General features: G+C 41.3%; 1 protein-coding gene across 2 annotated transcripts; it reads left to right on the forward strand.

Moving 5' to 3' along the window:
• Positions 1–132: 132 nt before the first annotated feature.
• nup155 (nucleoporin 155) lies at positions 133–14874 on the forward strand. Of its 2 annotated transcripts, none has more exons than XM_080046486.1 (34): positions 133–267; positions 551–717; positions 2734–2871; positions 3010–3106; positions 3201–3271; positions 3362–3454; positions 3807–4070; positions 4168–4241; positions 4358–4449; positions 4542–4639; positions 4741–4908; positions 5068–5168; positions 5694–5864; positions 5976–6086; positions 6317–6411; positions 6505–6590; positions 6764–6905; positions 7081–7147; positions 7263–7378; positions 7526–7629; positions 7823–7956; positions 8131–8322; positions 9447–9585; positions 9986–10121; positions 10211–10364; positions 10480–10584; positions 10909–11063; positions 11232–11361; positions 11457–11570; positions 11657–11777; positions 11889–11999; positions 12358–12494; positions 12621–12727; positions 13668–14874. In XM_080046486.1, the coding sequence occupies exons 2-34, from the start codon at positions 576–578 to the stop codon at positions 13804–13806; spliced, it is 4104 nt and encodes a 1367-aa protein (XP_079902612.1). In that variant the 5' UTR covers positions 133–267; positions 551–575; the 3' UTR covers positions 13807–14874. The 2 variants fall into 2 exon arrangements, with proteins under 2 accessions (XP_079902612.1, XP_079902611.1); XM_080046485.1 differs by having other exon boundaries at positions 136–267; positions 534–717.
• Positions 14875–15606: the final 732 nt, after the last annotated feature.

Here is a 15606-nt window from a genome sequence, read left to right on the forward strand (position 1 = left end):
GTGTGGTAAAAATGTCAAATAAGCGGCGTACCTTTTTGCTTTGGCCGGCGGGTGGCAGCACCGCGTTTCGCTTCGCTCAGTCTGCGGAAATTACGGAGACGAAGAAGATGATGTTCCACCGGAAGAAAAACCTATCACCTCTCCGCCGCTGTGCATGAGGTTGGCGGGCTGCTAACTTGTTGTATTTGTTCAAATTGTGCCGCTGAACTGGTGGACTAAAAGTACTCTGCCAAATAAATCATTATCACGCGGAATCTTTCCAGTCGGGTAAAGCAAAGAGCTCACTTTAAAAACACTTTATTTCACACTTAGCTAGCATTTAGCTTGCGTGCTAAATAATAATGTGTAAATGCTAGCATACAGCTAACTAACCTAACCGGCGTTCTCCCACCAACTTGCTAATATTTTCCATCACTTCATCACATTAATATTTAAACTTGTTGTGAGGTTCGCATCATATATCCACATTACTCACGTGTGACATAAAGTCTGTCTTCGCTCACGTTCCTGTCGTTTACCTCTTGCCTGAAAAGGGTTTTTTAATTTGTAGATAAATTAGCGGCGGTACTCCAGTCATGCCGTCTAGCGCTGGACCCAGCAGCCCCGCCGCTGCGCTCGCAGAAGCGCTGGATAACTCTTCCCGGCTGATAGACAAACACCTGCAGGAGGACCGCTGCTTTCCTGACCTTTCAGAGCTGCTCAGCGTCCCCTCTCACAGTAAGTTCTGCGGAAAGAAATAGCAACAATAGCTCTCAATCTCGGGTGTTTCTCTCGTAGTGCTACCTCCCATGGCCAACTAGGAATGGCTGGATAAACAAGGAGCTTGAACGTTGTTGATAAAAGCATTACATTACAATTTGATCAAAACTGTGATACAAGCAAAGCTTTAGTCACTATTGGTGCTTTTACTGGCTGTTGACACACAGAACAACACAAGGAATATTTGAACATTGATCTTGTGTAATTGAATATTATGAGAAAGTAGGTAGAGACATTCAAAGACAGCTGTAATGTATCCAAACAAAGAGTTTGTGAAAAATAAAGAAACATTTACAGTAAATTGCAAGTTGCATCATCATATTTTGATACATGTTTTGCTTTAGTTTATTGCATGACACCTGTGTATCCTCAAACAATTGTGAAAGGAGGAAGACAAACTAAACAGATTGAAAGAAATTAGACATTAGTTGTTTACATTTGTGTCATGCCAAGTGTTTTTATGGCTGTCAGAACCGGTTCTCATCTTGAACACACCAGTTTCCTAGAACTAAGCTGAAAACGGATAGGGGAAGGTGGGGTGATTTGTGCATTTTGGAAGTTGCGAAACCCCTTGTTTCTAGAAAACCGTGGAAGAAATTGGAAATGTGACCACATATTTAAGAAGAGCCATCCATTTGACTCATCCTGTAAAGAAGGGAGACACAAGGAATAAGATATAAGCACATTTAAGCTCAAAAAACTGTGTTTTGCCTTTCAAAGTAAAATTTCCATGATCAAGGTTTTTTGATTATTGTGTCTGAACAATTATAGACACGTTTGAAAACATTTGACACATGTTTTAGTGCTTTGGTATGCTACACTTTGAGTCTATATAGTTAGCACAATGTCAACCCTAAATTGCTGCATCATGCCTATTATCCAAAATTCTGGGGATGGGGTGATTTGTGCGCAAGGGCCTGGGTGAGTTATAAGTAAGTAAGTAAGTAAAATGTATTTATAAAAGCACATTTATGACAGTTTGCACTGTCCAAAGTGCTGTACATAGTGCATTCAGTAGGTAAACAATGAAGGTAAAATAACAATAACCAAAATAAAAGACGTAAAGCCCATACATCCACATAAACACAGATAGTAGTGCAGAGGTAAGTAAGTAGTGCAGAGGTTAATGGGGAGGAAACACCAGGGTGTACATATGGGTTTTGAGCCTTGATTTAAAGGCAGAAATGTAGGGGGAATCACATTTGTCAGGTGGCAGTTGGTTCCACAAGCACGGAGCAACTAGTGCAAAGTACATTTCTGAGAGTTGTGCCAGTGGCATGGCTGTATACGCTGGTCACCAAAAGAAAGTGATTGTCTACAGTAGCTCAGAAGAGAGTGACATCTCAATTCCACTTAACGACACCACTGATGAGAGTTCAGATGGCCAGAAAGATGATGATGGTGACTTTGTCATTGTGACACAATGACGCACAAATCACCCCACTACGTGGGGTGATTTGTGCGACAAGACAACTTTTTTTCCGAAAGCTATATTTCTTAAACAGTTTATTCCAGATCCAAAGTTTTTATTGCCAGGGATGCACAACATCCTGAAATATATGTACATATTTGAGTTGGAGACATAACTGTCAAGGCCTCACTTTAAAATCACTTTGAGTAAAAAGTTGCACAAATCACCCCACCTTCCCCTACTAATTTATGTTGACATGGAGCGAATACAGCCCAAATATCTTCCATGTTGTGTAAATGGCAATAAGTACATAGATAATGAAAATGACTAACCAGCATTCTGTCATAAAGATAACCTATTCTATATCACATATTTCAAATGACCAAATATACCCTGCCAAAATGTGTCACTGACTGTCCCTCTGGCTATTTATGCTGTTTCCTTGATGGTGGAATATGATTCTATGCAAGAAGAGAGATGTGTTACGGTTGGGATACATCGTTTGGGTGGAGTGGATTGTGCTTCCATCAGACATATTGATGTGGTTGATTGTGTGTTGACAGATATGCCATCCCTGTCTGGAGTGTCGGACATGGACTACCCACTGCAGGGACCGGGTTTACTCACTGTGCCAAATCTCCCGGAGCTCAGTGCAGTCCGCAGAGTCCCGCTGCCACCTGAGCTGGTGGAGCAGTTCAGCCGTATCCTTTTTGGTCATTCAGAAAAAAAAATCAAATGAAAAGCTTTCAAATGGACCCCAAGGTTTCCATCGGATATACAGCAATACAACTGCAGACTGCTTTTGTTTTATTTTGACTTTCAACTTAACAACTTTACAGATATGCAGTGTAACTGCATGATGGGAGTTTTTCCTGAGATTTGTCGAGCATGGCTTACTATTGATAATGACATCTTCATGTGGAACTATGAAGACGGGTGAGTACATTTAGCTTAAGCAGGACTGATTGACAATGTCCATGATATGTGAAGACACTGTTATTCATTTTCTTTTAATCTACATATTTTGCAGTGGAGACGTGGCCTATTTTGATGGTCTTATTGAAACCATTCTGGCAGTGGGCCTTGTAAAACCAAAACAAGGTACGCGTTGACACTGAAACTTGGCATTTATTTTTTATAAAATAATTTCTCACTTGAGTAATATTTATGAGTTATGTTTTTTCTTCTCAGGGATTTTACAGCCACACATTCACTACCTCTTGGTATTGGCCACTTCTGTGGACGTGGTGATCCTCGGAGTGAGTTTCCCCAAGAGCCAGGCCGGTGAGTCCTTCCTGCAAGTCTTATCACAGTGGCCGTGCATTGTTATTCCCTGTAGCATGTGTATATGGAGATGCCAGAGAGATATATTCCCAATACACTTCTATTTTCATCCTAATTTTGGGGTACAGTAAAAGATCTCTAACTGCTTCGAAGCTCCAATGGGCATGCAAATATTCATAGCTGCTTTACCAAAATACTGTAACTGTTCACTTTAGAAATATACTATATAATTGTAAGCTACTTTTTTTTATAGACATCAGGGATATCCCACATTACAGGTCTATTAAAATAAGCATGTACCTTTTTTGTCCGTTTATCTGGTTGACCTTTGTGTCTCTTGCTGTTGCTGTAGGGTTGAATGACAGCATGTCCGGTGGGATGCAGCTGCTGCCCGACCCCCTCTTCTCCATCCCCACGGACAACACCTACATCCTGTCCATCACCTCCACAGACCTGGGACGCATCTTCATGGCGGGAAAGGACGGCTGTCTCTATGAGATTGCTTACCAGGCCGAGGCCGGGTGGCTGAGCCAGCGCTGCAGAAAAATCAACCACTCCAAAAGTTCTCTGTCTTTCCTCGTCCCCTCTGTGCTCCAGTTCTCCTTCTCTGAAGACGGTGAGGAGAAGAACACATTTGCTGATCGAAAGATGTCCACAATCTGACTAATCCTCACTCTCTATTCCTAACTTGTCCTTGTCCCTGTGCTCCACAGACCCCATTGTGCAGATTGCTATCGACAACTCCCGCAACACCTTGTTCACACGCTCAGAGAAAGGTGTCCTGCAGGTATGCCGTTAGGTGTATTCGGTGTCGATTTCTCTAATGTATGTTATTAGCGGAAAAACTAAGAAATCTGTGGAGATTGTCACTGTGCTGAAATCAACCCTTTGTCTGTTTTGAAGGTGTACGACCTGGGTGCTGATGGCCAGGGTATGAGTCGTGTGGCAACCATGTCTCAGAGCTCCATTGTTGCAGCCGCTGGAAACATAGCCAGGTATGTCCGGAGGTTTGTTGAACCTCTAACATGTCTCATCTGTCACCAGTTCTCCTCAAAGAGATTTATTTATATTTTTTTAACTTTTGCAGGACAATCGATCGTTCCGTCTTCAAGCCCATTGTCCAGATCTCTGTCATTGACAGATCTGAGTCCTCAGACTGTCATCTCCTAGCCGTCACTCATGCAGGTAAAGATAGCAGGACAATAGTGAAGATGAGCAGAACTAGAACTAGAAGGTATAATATGACACGTTTATACTGTGTGCCTGTACTTACTATTCTTCTTTAGGTGTGCGACTCTACTTCAGCACCACACACTTTGTCGCTCCACACCAGAAGCATGTGGTGTTTCGACCTAGCCTGCTAGCTTTGGTCCATGTCCGTCTGCCACCAGGGTTTTCTGCATCTTCTACCCTCCAAAAACCTTCAAAGGTCCATAAGGCACTCCACAGCAAAGGTAAAACTATTTTCACTGAAAAATCAAATGGGAATCTAACTTAACATTGATGTTTTTTTTTCCTTTACTTGTAAGTGTACTTGTTCAGCTCATTTGCCCATCAGTGGCAAGAATCCAGGTTCAACTGTAATAAGATGTTGTCTTTGTTTAAATCTGAAGGGGTTCTGTTGATGGCTGCTTCTGAGACAGAGGACAGTGACATTCTTTGGTGCATTAACCATGACTCCTTTCCCTTCAAGAAACCCTTGATGGAGACTCAGGTTGGCAATTTAAAAAAAACATACAATAAGTAAATTCAAATTTTCCGTGTCGTTTTGGGTGCCTGTCTTTCATTGGCTGCTCCTCAGTAGTGCAGCTTGTGTATATAGGATACGACTGGTTGATAATAATTGATTGGATTTATATAGCGCCTTATTTCGATGTTGTTGACTCAAAGCGCTTTACAGGGTTCAAGGTTCAATTCGTTCACACACAGTCATACTGGTGGTGGTAAACTACGATAGTAGCCACAGCTGCCCTGGGGCAGACTGACGGAAGCGAGGCTGCCATTCCGCGCCATCGGCCCCTCCGACCACCACCTCAAACACACAGCAATCATACACATTCACACAAGGCAGGGTGGGTGAAGTGTCTTGCCCAAGGACACAACAACCATGACACAGGTGGCCGGGCGGGAATCGAACCTCCAACCCTTTGATCATTGGCCAACCCGCTTAACCACCTGAGCCACAGTCGCCCTGATGCAAACCCTAAAATATGTCTCTTTCTTGTGTGTTCTATTGCAGATGATGTCTAATGTAGATGGCCATTCGTGGGCTCTTTGTGCCCTTAGTGAGGAGAGGCCAGCCAAGATGTCTACTCCTCTAAACAGGGAACTGATCCCCATCACTGATTCCCCTGTGGTGGTGCAGCAGCACAATATCCCTCCGCAGAAGTTTGTTCTTCTCTCTGCAAAGGTTAAATCTGCTGTCCTGTTGCATACATAGAGTTTTGTGTTGACATAACTGTGTGACAAAATGGTATCTACATTTGTATATACTAAGCATGGACTGCTTGTTGTCTTGTAGGGGAGTCACATCTTCCAAAAGCTGCGCCCAGTAGACCAGCTCCGTCACCTGCTGGTGAGCTGCGCTGGAGGGGAAAGTGAAGAGGTGGAACGCTTCTTCAAGTTGCATAGGGTACAAAGCCTTATATTCATATTTTATAATCCCCTTATCGTGTCCTTTAAACCTGTGCATCACACACGCACACACTCAGTTTTAAACTACACACTGTAAGCCGACAGCCTTCCTGACACACAAACACCTTCGCACAGGATTTAGGTTCGAAGGCATGTTTATCACACACACACACACACAGTCACATATACACACATGGTATATTTGAGCTGTTAATCTGTTCTATACAGGAGGAGCAGGCTTGTGCCACAGCACTCCTCCTGGCTTGTTCCAGTGCTGCTTGTGACAGAGAAGTTTCACAGTGGGCAACCAGAGCCTTTTTCAGGTAATAGGATAACATTTCATAGCACAGAAATACGGTACACTTACTTACACTGTAAACACACTAAGAACTTCCCTCTGTTGTTGCTGTGATCAGATATGGAGGAGAAGCACAGATGAGATTCCCTGCATCCATGACATCTCCCAGTAATGTTGGACCAGTGATGAGCTCTCCAGCACCAGGTAAATGATCAAGTCAATACTGCTTCATTCAAACACATTTCCATGCCTGCAAGTATTTGGCTAATTGGGTAAACCACATGTACGAACACAATGCTATGTTAAAACATTTCAAACATCACATTTGATTATAATATCATTAAAAATACATGTCATTTTTCTTACCCTCCCCACAGGCGTCATGCCACCAGCTTTTGCAACACCTTTCGCACCGATGCAATATGGTTCTGCCCCCATCACACCCATGACAGCTGGCCCGGAGGTGATTTTCTCAGGGAAACACAACGGCATCTCTGTCTACTTTGCTCGCATTCTTGGGTACGTAATTCTTGTTTATCATGTGTCACGCTGAAACATTTTTAATCTGTCCACTGGGTGAGAGCCTAAATATGCCTCTCTTTAGTCAGAGGTGTGGATGCTAATGTGTGATGATGTAATCTATATTGAACCAAATGTCTTCCTCTCCTGTTCCCTGCTAATCTCACGGTTACAGAAATATTTGGGACGGCAGCCTCGCTTTTGAGAAAACCATGAGCAAAGGAAATCAGACTGTCAATATTGTAAGTATCATTATGATGACACCACACATTCACTTAACAGTGTAATACTGATTAAACGTTTTTAGAAGGATTCCAGTCATGGTTAGTGAACAATGACTGTAATGTGTTGTTGCAGTTGGAAAGCAGCGTTGGTTTGTTCGACCTGGAGTCCGTACTTCTAGAGCTCTCCGGTTTGCGGGAATTTCTTGATAAGAACTCTCAGATCAGTCCATCCTCTCTTAGTGCTGCAAGGTAAGCTCTACTTGTCAGTCTTCTACTGTAATAAAAAAAAAAAAAAATTTTTTACTTGGGTTTCACAAACCTGCAAAAACAGGATCCAGATATGAAAAAGTCTTTGTCGCCATCCCTCCGGAACAACATCTGTTCTGCTCCCCTCAGTTTCAGCTCCCCTGCCAACCTGCAGCAAAGGCTGCTGGGATTTATGCGTCCAGATGGAGCCAACTCTCAGCAGGTCCAGCAGGAGCTCCAGAGGAAATATCACAGTGAGTTATGAGGGCAGCTTTCCACATTGTCATGATAATCTATAACCCAAATATCAATGATAATATGAATCTTATACAAAATGATTAGAGGAAATGTGAAGCTTTGATGTTCGCAATGAGAGGATTTGTCACTGATGTCTTTCTTCTTTCATATTCCTGTAACTCTGGTCTCTGTTTCCATCTCTGTGTCCAGCTAAGGCTCAGCTCTATGAGAAAGTGTCCCTGCAGGGTATCCAGCAGTTAGTCCATCGCTCCTACCAGACTCTCTCCCTCTGGAAGCTGCTCTGTGATCATCAGTTCAGCCTCATTATGTCCGAGCTGCCAAAGGTACATGTGTGCACAAACGACTACTGCAGACGCTCATACATCACTGCAGTATGTGCACCCACGCGCCTTCCTGAATGTAAAACCTTTTTGGTCTTCAGCCAAAAAGCTGGTGTACAATGTGAGCTGTCCAATACTGCTGAGAACGGCCATTGCTCACTCTGCCACTTTTTACAGGAGTTTCAAGATCAGATGAAAGGAGCAAGCTTTAAAGATGTGGTGATCCGGGGCAAGGAGCTGTGTGGAGCGCTCATCACTGCCCTCATTAACGTCTACATCAAAGATAACGCGTCTGTGGATGCCATCAGCAACCACCTGCGGGACATCTGTCCCCTGCTGTACAGCAGCGATGACAACGTTTGCTCCAAGGTATATACATCTGGTGTCTTGGGGTAAAATATTCTTTTTTTAAATGTGCTAGATAGAGTTTAGTGTGTCAGCCTCTATTAATATGGAGGCTGGGAGTAACATAAATTAACTGATAGAAATGGAAGTGAGGATGATGCATGTGAATTATTTAAAAAGAAGTGAGAAAAGAGTGAGAAATGATCATGGGATCATATTAATTAGAGCCGATTTGTACAGTTCTAATGTGATAAACAGCCATGTTTAACCATGAGACAGATTTAAAGAACATGTCACTGCACAAATACGGATGTCTTGATTCAGCAAAAAGAATAAATGGAAAGTGTTGTGTCATATCGCCAATTATATATATGGTGGTATTCAGGGCCATCCTGAATAAGATTACATTAATCAAATACCTCAAACCTCTTAAGGAAAAATGCTAATGACATTTCAGCAATAAACTTGGCCTGTACAATAATGTACACTGATTATACTTAGTTTCGTACTTACAAAATAGGAAACAACCTTCTTTTCTATGGTCTGTTGTGAAATCTATTGTGCTTCTCGATGTGTAATTTAATGTGAGAAATGACTGATGTATTGCAAGTCTTCATGCATTTCGGGTGCTCCAGGCACCGGTACTGTAACGGAGCGAAAAGAATCACATTAATATCGAAGCAACGGATGGCTTGACTGGGTTTTCCCATTTGACGGCGCACTCGACCGCAGTCTGCTCACCACACCACCTCTGCACTTTCCTCAATGGAAAACTTGTGTTGCTCAAACTGAGTCCATAACACAGCAAGACATTCCATTTATTCTGTTTTCTGCAATAATCCACCAACATTACTGCAAAGACATGTTGTTTCCATCCGACACCAAATCAAATGGCTCCTGACTTGTGGGTCTTCAATTCACATACATTTTCATCACATTTTTATCAATTAAGTTTAGTTACTTCCACTCCTAATAATAAATTGCAACCATTTCCCAAATGGTCTGGAGTTTTTGCCGTATTGATGTATTGGTGCTTTCACATATCTTGCAATCTTCGGGATGATTTTGGGGGCATCAAGGTCATTAAAAGCTATTGATTTACCCACATTGATTCATGTGTCTTGATACTGAATTTGTCTCCCACTTAGGCTAATGAGTTGCTGCAGAGCTCTAAGCAGATCCAGACTAAAGTAGATAAAGAAAGAACACTGAGGGAATCTCTAAGGCTCTATCAGCAGATCAGCCAACACACGGACCTGCCGCTGGTGTGCTCCCAGTACAGACAAGGTAGGGCCCCCTCCACTTTCTTTTATTTGTGAAGTCGATATGTGTACTGATGTTAATTAGTATTTATATATATTTTGTATTATTATATATATATTAATTTTTAATTTTATTTAAATTTTTAAATATGAGTACATTATACAGCTCAACATGTAAACACCTATTTCTGTTTTAAAAAAGAGGAGAAATCCATATATGGAAAAACACTGAACAAAAAGGAATAATTATGTTATAATAACTAAAAAGAATTATAGACAAATAACTAGATAAATGGAGGTAGAATGAATAGAGAAAAAAAGATAATAGCATAAGATTTATATTTTATAATTATGAATTAGAAGATAATCAGAATATTCCTTACTGTTTTTTTATTTTGGAGACTAATTCTATTGTACTGTCTCAGTCCGTTTCTACGAGGGAGTGCTTGAGTTGTGCCTCACGGCAGCCGACAAGAAGGATCCACAGAGACTGGGGCCCCACTTCTACAAAAACGGAGAGCCTGAGGACGACAGAGTGGGACAGCAGGCCTTCCAGGAAAGGTAACACGACCAAGAAGTAGTACACATAATCAGTTAAATTTCTTAACAGATTGTCACAATTTTAAAAAATGTTTACCCCTCTTCTCCAGACTTTCGTGCTACAAGTGCATCACAGACACCATGCAGGAGCTGGTGAACCAGAGCAAAGCAGCGCCTCAGTCTCCCAGCGTCCCCAAGCAGCCCGGGCCTCCAGTCATGACCTCTGACCCTAACATGCTCAGCAACGAAGAAGCTACGGCTCATGTGAGTAAGAACAGGGAGCGGATAGTAGTTAGTAGTTGGCTACTGTTCTTAGGTTTGCCACAGCATTGCACCTGATTTCATTTATTAATGGAAAACATGTATTTGTCTTGTGTAGTTTGAGCAGATACTTGGTCTGGCCCAGAGATCTCAGGACGAGCTGTTTCACATCGCTTTGTACAACTGGCTGATTCAGGCCGACCTGACTGACAAGCTGCTAGAGGTAGTGTGTCATTTCACTTTTGTGTTTTTCGATTTTACTTGAAACTTGTATCACAATGTAGTTCATGTTTGTGCATCTAGATCATTTTAAATTAAGGTAATTGTTAAAATGGGTACATCGGTTCAGGCTGATTTTCATCTAGCCAGTAGTTGGTGTATTTAAAAAAAAAAATTCAGACTATCAACTTGTAATGTGAAAAAGTGGGAGAACATTGACCTTACTGTATATCCAACTAAAAGCATGTGTGTGTGTTGGCATCTTTAATGTGATTACATGCCATCCGTCTGATAGCTGTCCCTTTTGTATTGGTCCTGTGTTGTCCAGGTTAATTCTCCATACCTGGAGGAACATCTGATGCACATGATCAAGCAGGACCAGAGCAAGGTGCACAATATGGACCTGTTGTGGCGCTACTACGAGAAGAACCGCAACTTTGGCAAGGCAGCTCATGTACTGGCCCGTCTTGCTGACATGCACAGGTTTGGACACACAACCAATATTCGATATTAATGCTTTCATTCTGGTAGATTATCATCACCTTACATATCTCAAGTAAATATATTTATTAGCAACCTCCACCACTGATCAGCAAACCCTGATTACCACACAGAACAACTGAAAGTCGTTGTTCTTTCTCTAATCGACAGCACCGAGATCTCTTTGAAGCAGCGTTTGGAGTATATCGCCCGGGCCATCCTGTCTGCCAAGAGTTCCTCCTGCATCTCTGCTCAGGCATCTGACGGAGAGTTCCTTCACGAGCTGGAAGAAAAGATGGAGGTACATACTTGCAGATTTTTCAAAATAAAAGAACTCCACCTGAGGAAATGACTGTTTTGACCACTCCGCTTTTTTGTTTGGTTCCCCCTCTCTAGCTGGTGCGTATCCAAGTACAGATTCAGGATACCCTGATCAGACAGTACTCCCATCATCCCTCAGTGAAAAATGTCATCTCTCAGTTGGACTCGGAGCTCATGGACATAACCAAGGTAACACACGCCGAACAGTGATGGATCAGGAGTTAGGTATTATGAAGAATTTTCTGAATAACACTTAACAATGTTCTCCGGTGTAGCTGTACGGGGAGTTTGCCGACCATTTCAAATTGTCCGAGTGCAAGCTGGCCATCATTCACTGTGCAGGACACTCTGACCCGATTCTGGTGCACTCACTTTGGCAGGAGATCATGGAGAAAGGCAAGTGAAATGTCAACACCTCGCAATTTAGCCCAGGACAAATCTTTCCTTTTCAAACAAGCCCTTACCCTGCCATATAGATGCCAATGCTGAGTGTTCTCTCTTGTCTAGAACTGGGAGACAGCGTGGCCATGAGTCCAGTAGACAGGATGAGGTCCCTCAGTTTGAAACTGGTTTCGCTGGGAAGGATCTACGCTGGAACACCAAGATATTTCCCTCTGGGTGAGCATTCATTCTTTTCTGTAATTATGTTCACTTTTCCTCTCGTTAGAATTTTCCTGCTTGCCAATGCTGTTTTCTTATATGTTCACAGTAAAATAATTAGTCTTCCCCTTTGCATCATTTATGTCACCATATCTCTGAGGTGTAGGTCTGCTGGGTAACACCGGTGCTCTGTGATTGCTTAATCACCCTCCCATTAAAACAAGCCTGTTCCAACTCGTCTTTTCTGTGGAGACAATGATTCAATTTATTATGTCCTTAGTACCTGCTTGCACGCAGCAAATCAATTATTAATCTTCAGTAATTAACAAATTGAGTAATGCAATGCTGACAAGTTCAATGTCTCCTGTGGTTGTAGAGTTCCTAGTAAAGTTCCTGGAGCAGGAGGTGTGTCGACTGAACTGGGACGTGGGTTTCGTCACCCACACCATGCAGGAGATCGGGGTACAGTTGCCGCGACTTCTGGAGGTCTATGACCAACTCTTCAAAACTCGGGTACATAGCAATGTTTCAATCCATCACTTTTTCAGCTTTGCAAAAATGCAGTAGTTGCAGCTTTTGTAGATGGAGGCTTAAATGGTCTCTTATTCATCAACCTGCCCTGTTGGCTCCTTGGTGTAGGATCCCTGTTGGCAGCGGCTGAAGAAACCCCTCCATCTGGTGGAGTGCATCCATGTGCTGCTGTCAGGATATGTGGATGATCCCAGCAGAGTACCAACCTATGACAGGTATTCACCGTCTGAGGAGCTGTTCAGCTGCTGGCCTGTAGTGGGAGCTGTAGTGTTGGTCTTGGGTTTACTGGGACATTAGCACAAGCATTTCATTGCTAGTGGGCATGAGCAAGACAAGAATCTCCCCCTCTTTATTGTAAGCTGCTTACTGTAATTGTAAATTGTGGTGTAGGATTAAATCTTCCACTCTCGATACAGGAAGTACCAAGCTTAAAAAAAATACAGCTGGTTTGGTGATGGCAACATTTTTCATAACTATCTCCAATGACTGCAGCAACATTTTTACTATTGAAATAATAATAATCTGATCTTGATCACACTGCACTTGGTTGTATTTTCACAACAACAAGCATTTTTGCTGTTTCTAGGCAAAGCGTCAAATCTGTCAGTCACTATGTTCTACCAGCAGCGGCTACATTCAGGCAGACACACAAGTAGACGGATGGATAAAAAACCTTACACCCCAAATGCTCACACACGTTTGTCCAAGCTTGATGCTTCTCAAGCTTGAGGTTTGCTTGATATTTATAAGAGTCTGTCTTAAAACAATACTCAAATGGCAATATGTTCACTGTAGCTACTTCTTTGTTGCTTTTATTGCAATTTCAATGTAACAGAGTTTGGACAAATTCCACAGTCCTTATTGTGTGTAAATATACTTTCCAGAGTTTATTGAAATACCTCAAAGTGGACACCTTCCTGGTTTACGTCTTTTTTGTATATGTTCCTGTTAGTGTAACACGGCCTCCACCACAGCTAAGCAGGACACAATTCTGGGAAAACAAAGGGGGAATTTAGCACTAAAAAGACAGGAATTTGGAACATCCTTACTCGATTTTACTAACTTTGTCTGCTGAAAACTCATTAACTTCAGCAAGATGCGTAGTGGTTTACTGTCAAACTCTAAAAAAAAACATATTTTTTGTCTCATTTTCAGGCGCCGGTTCACTAACGTGTGTCTTGACAACATCTGTGGATACCTTGTCGAGCTGCAGTCTCTGAGTCCAAACTCAGCCCTTCAGCAAACCATCGGCAACTTTAAGTCGCTGCAGGCCAAGCTGGAGAAACTCCACTGATGTTACAGATGAGGTTCCTCACAAGACAAGGGACAGGTGACCTTTGGAACTTGCACTGTTGGCCTTAATTCCACAGCTGTTTAAAGGCGTACTAACGTGATCAGCGAGCACAACATGATGGCGATTGTATTCCGCTTTTTCTCTTCAGTCCAATATGTTTAGTTGACAGTAAAGATGAGACCGAAGAGACAAGTTTTATAACTTATTTAATACATTTTGTTATAAGTCTAAACATTATGCTGATACACAACTTTGGAAAGCAAGACACTGTTTGTTAATTGCATTGTTTGCAAAAATCTAAAAATGTCAAGATATTGCAGGTACCTGTGTTTATAAGAAACGGAGATGAAATCTGAGGTCAGTTTTCAGATATTGAAAATGCACTTATTGATTTGGGATATTTTCATATGAATCCCCTTGGAAATATTCCTGACCAAAGCCTTTTCATCACAGGGAAATCTATTTTGATCGTTCTACGTTTGCCTCCAAACAAATACTTCTGTTTTGGATGTTGTAATTATGTACATAACGTGGCCATAATGTTGTCCCCTCTGCCAAAAGTCAGGCACACACCTTGACTTTCTTTTTTCTTGTGTATTATTTACAGTGAGCATTCTGTCTACTAGGCTGATAAATTTAAAAGTGATGTCTTGTATGAGTGCTTTTGTGATTGTTTGGAATGTAGAGCAATTTTTTTAACATGGTGCGGTCCACAGCGCTAAACTGAAAACTCTGACCTGCGTTGAGAACAGAATCATAAACATTTTTATTAAGAAATACAACTTTGTCATTGGTTTTATTTATGAGGATGATTTGAAATCAAAAAACAGTTGTTACTCATGAATGATTTTTTTTTTCAGTTGGTGTTAAATGTGACAATTATTTACCAGCGGATTAAATTGATGTGGGTTGATAATGTGACACTGCTGAGGGAGTCCAATAATGGACTGTCGTCACAGTTTGTGTTTACATAATTATCTTTAATTGTAAATGGCACTCAGGGTTTCTTACAGTCATCACCCACAGGGCAGTAATCGCTAACAGTCTTTTTCTCCAATTAGCTGTGAACTCAAGTACACAATTATGTTTTAATTTTAAGCTTTGTGATAAATAAAATGATTTTTGTACTTGAAGCTGGGTTGATTTTATCTTAATAACAGAGTGAGTCAATACACTTACGCAAGTGTCAATAAATGATGACGTACAGTACGTAATGTTGACCAGATGAGACTCCAACTAATAATACAACCAACCTATGTGTAGTTGTAATTTTACTTGAATTCATACACCACACATTACGCTCCTATGTATTCTGTTTTAATGATAATTTCTTTAAAATGAATTAAGCCAGCAGTCACTTAAAATGTTTGTTTTGACATTTAAGCATCTTTGTGCACTAAGTTTCGCTTTTAGAATCTGCTAGATGTTATCTAGCATACCAACTTTTATTAAGCATTTGTTTCCTTTTGAAATATAACCTTTAATTTAGATATTTTTTCTTAATAACTTGTTTTTATAATTTAGAAAAAAGATTGAAATGATAAACAAAAGAAAAAAATATTACAATTACATATTTGTATAATGTAGTCCCTGCCAATGCAATAACATCAAGCATAACAATTCTCTCTAAGCACCTACACAACTTTAGAAAAATGAAACGGGTGTAAAAATGCTGCCTGCAACTAGAAGTGTTTTTTGTAATATTTTAATATGCTGATTATTTTTTCAATTAATTATCTGGTCTATAAAATTGCAAGAGAGTGAAAAATGCCCATCATAATATCCTAAAGCCCAAAGATG

This window comes from Ammodytes marinus (assembly GCF_949987685.1).
Source record: "Ammodytes marinus genome assembly, chromosome: 18".
In the NCBI taxonomy this organism is placed as follows: domain Eukaryota; kingdom Metazoa; phylum Chordata; class Actinopteri; order Uranoscopiformes; family Ammodytidae; genus Ammodytes; species Ammodytes marinus.

Excerpts from the sequence above, each read along its gene's own strand:
- nup155 (XM_080046486.1), top strand. The coding sequence starts at position 576 with ATGCCGTCTAGCGCTGGACCCAGCAGCCCCGCCGCTGCGCTCGCAGAA. Across the intron at positions 3,107-3,200 it reads ATGTGGAACTATGAAGACGG|TGGAGACGTGGCCTATTTTG; the intron begins GTGAGTACATTT and ends CATATTTTGCAG. Across the intron at positions 11,064-11,231 it reads CGTCTTGCTGACATGCACAG|CACCGAGATCTCTTTGAAGC; the intron begins GTTTGGACACAC and ends TCTAATCGACAG.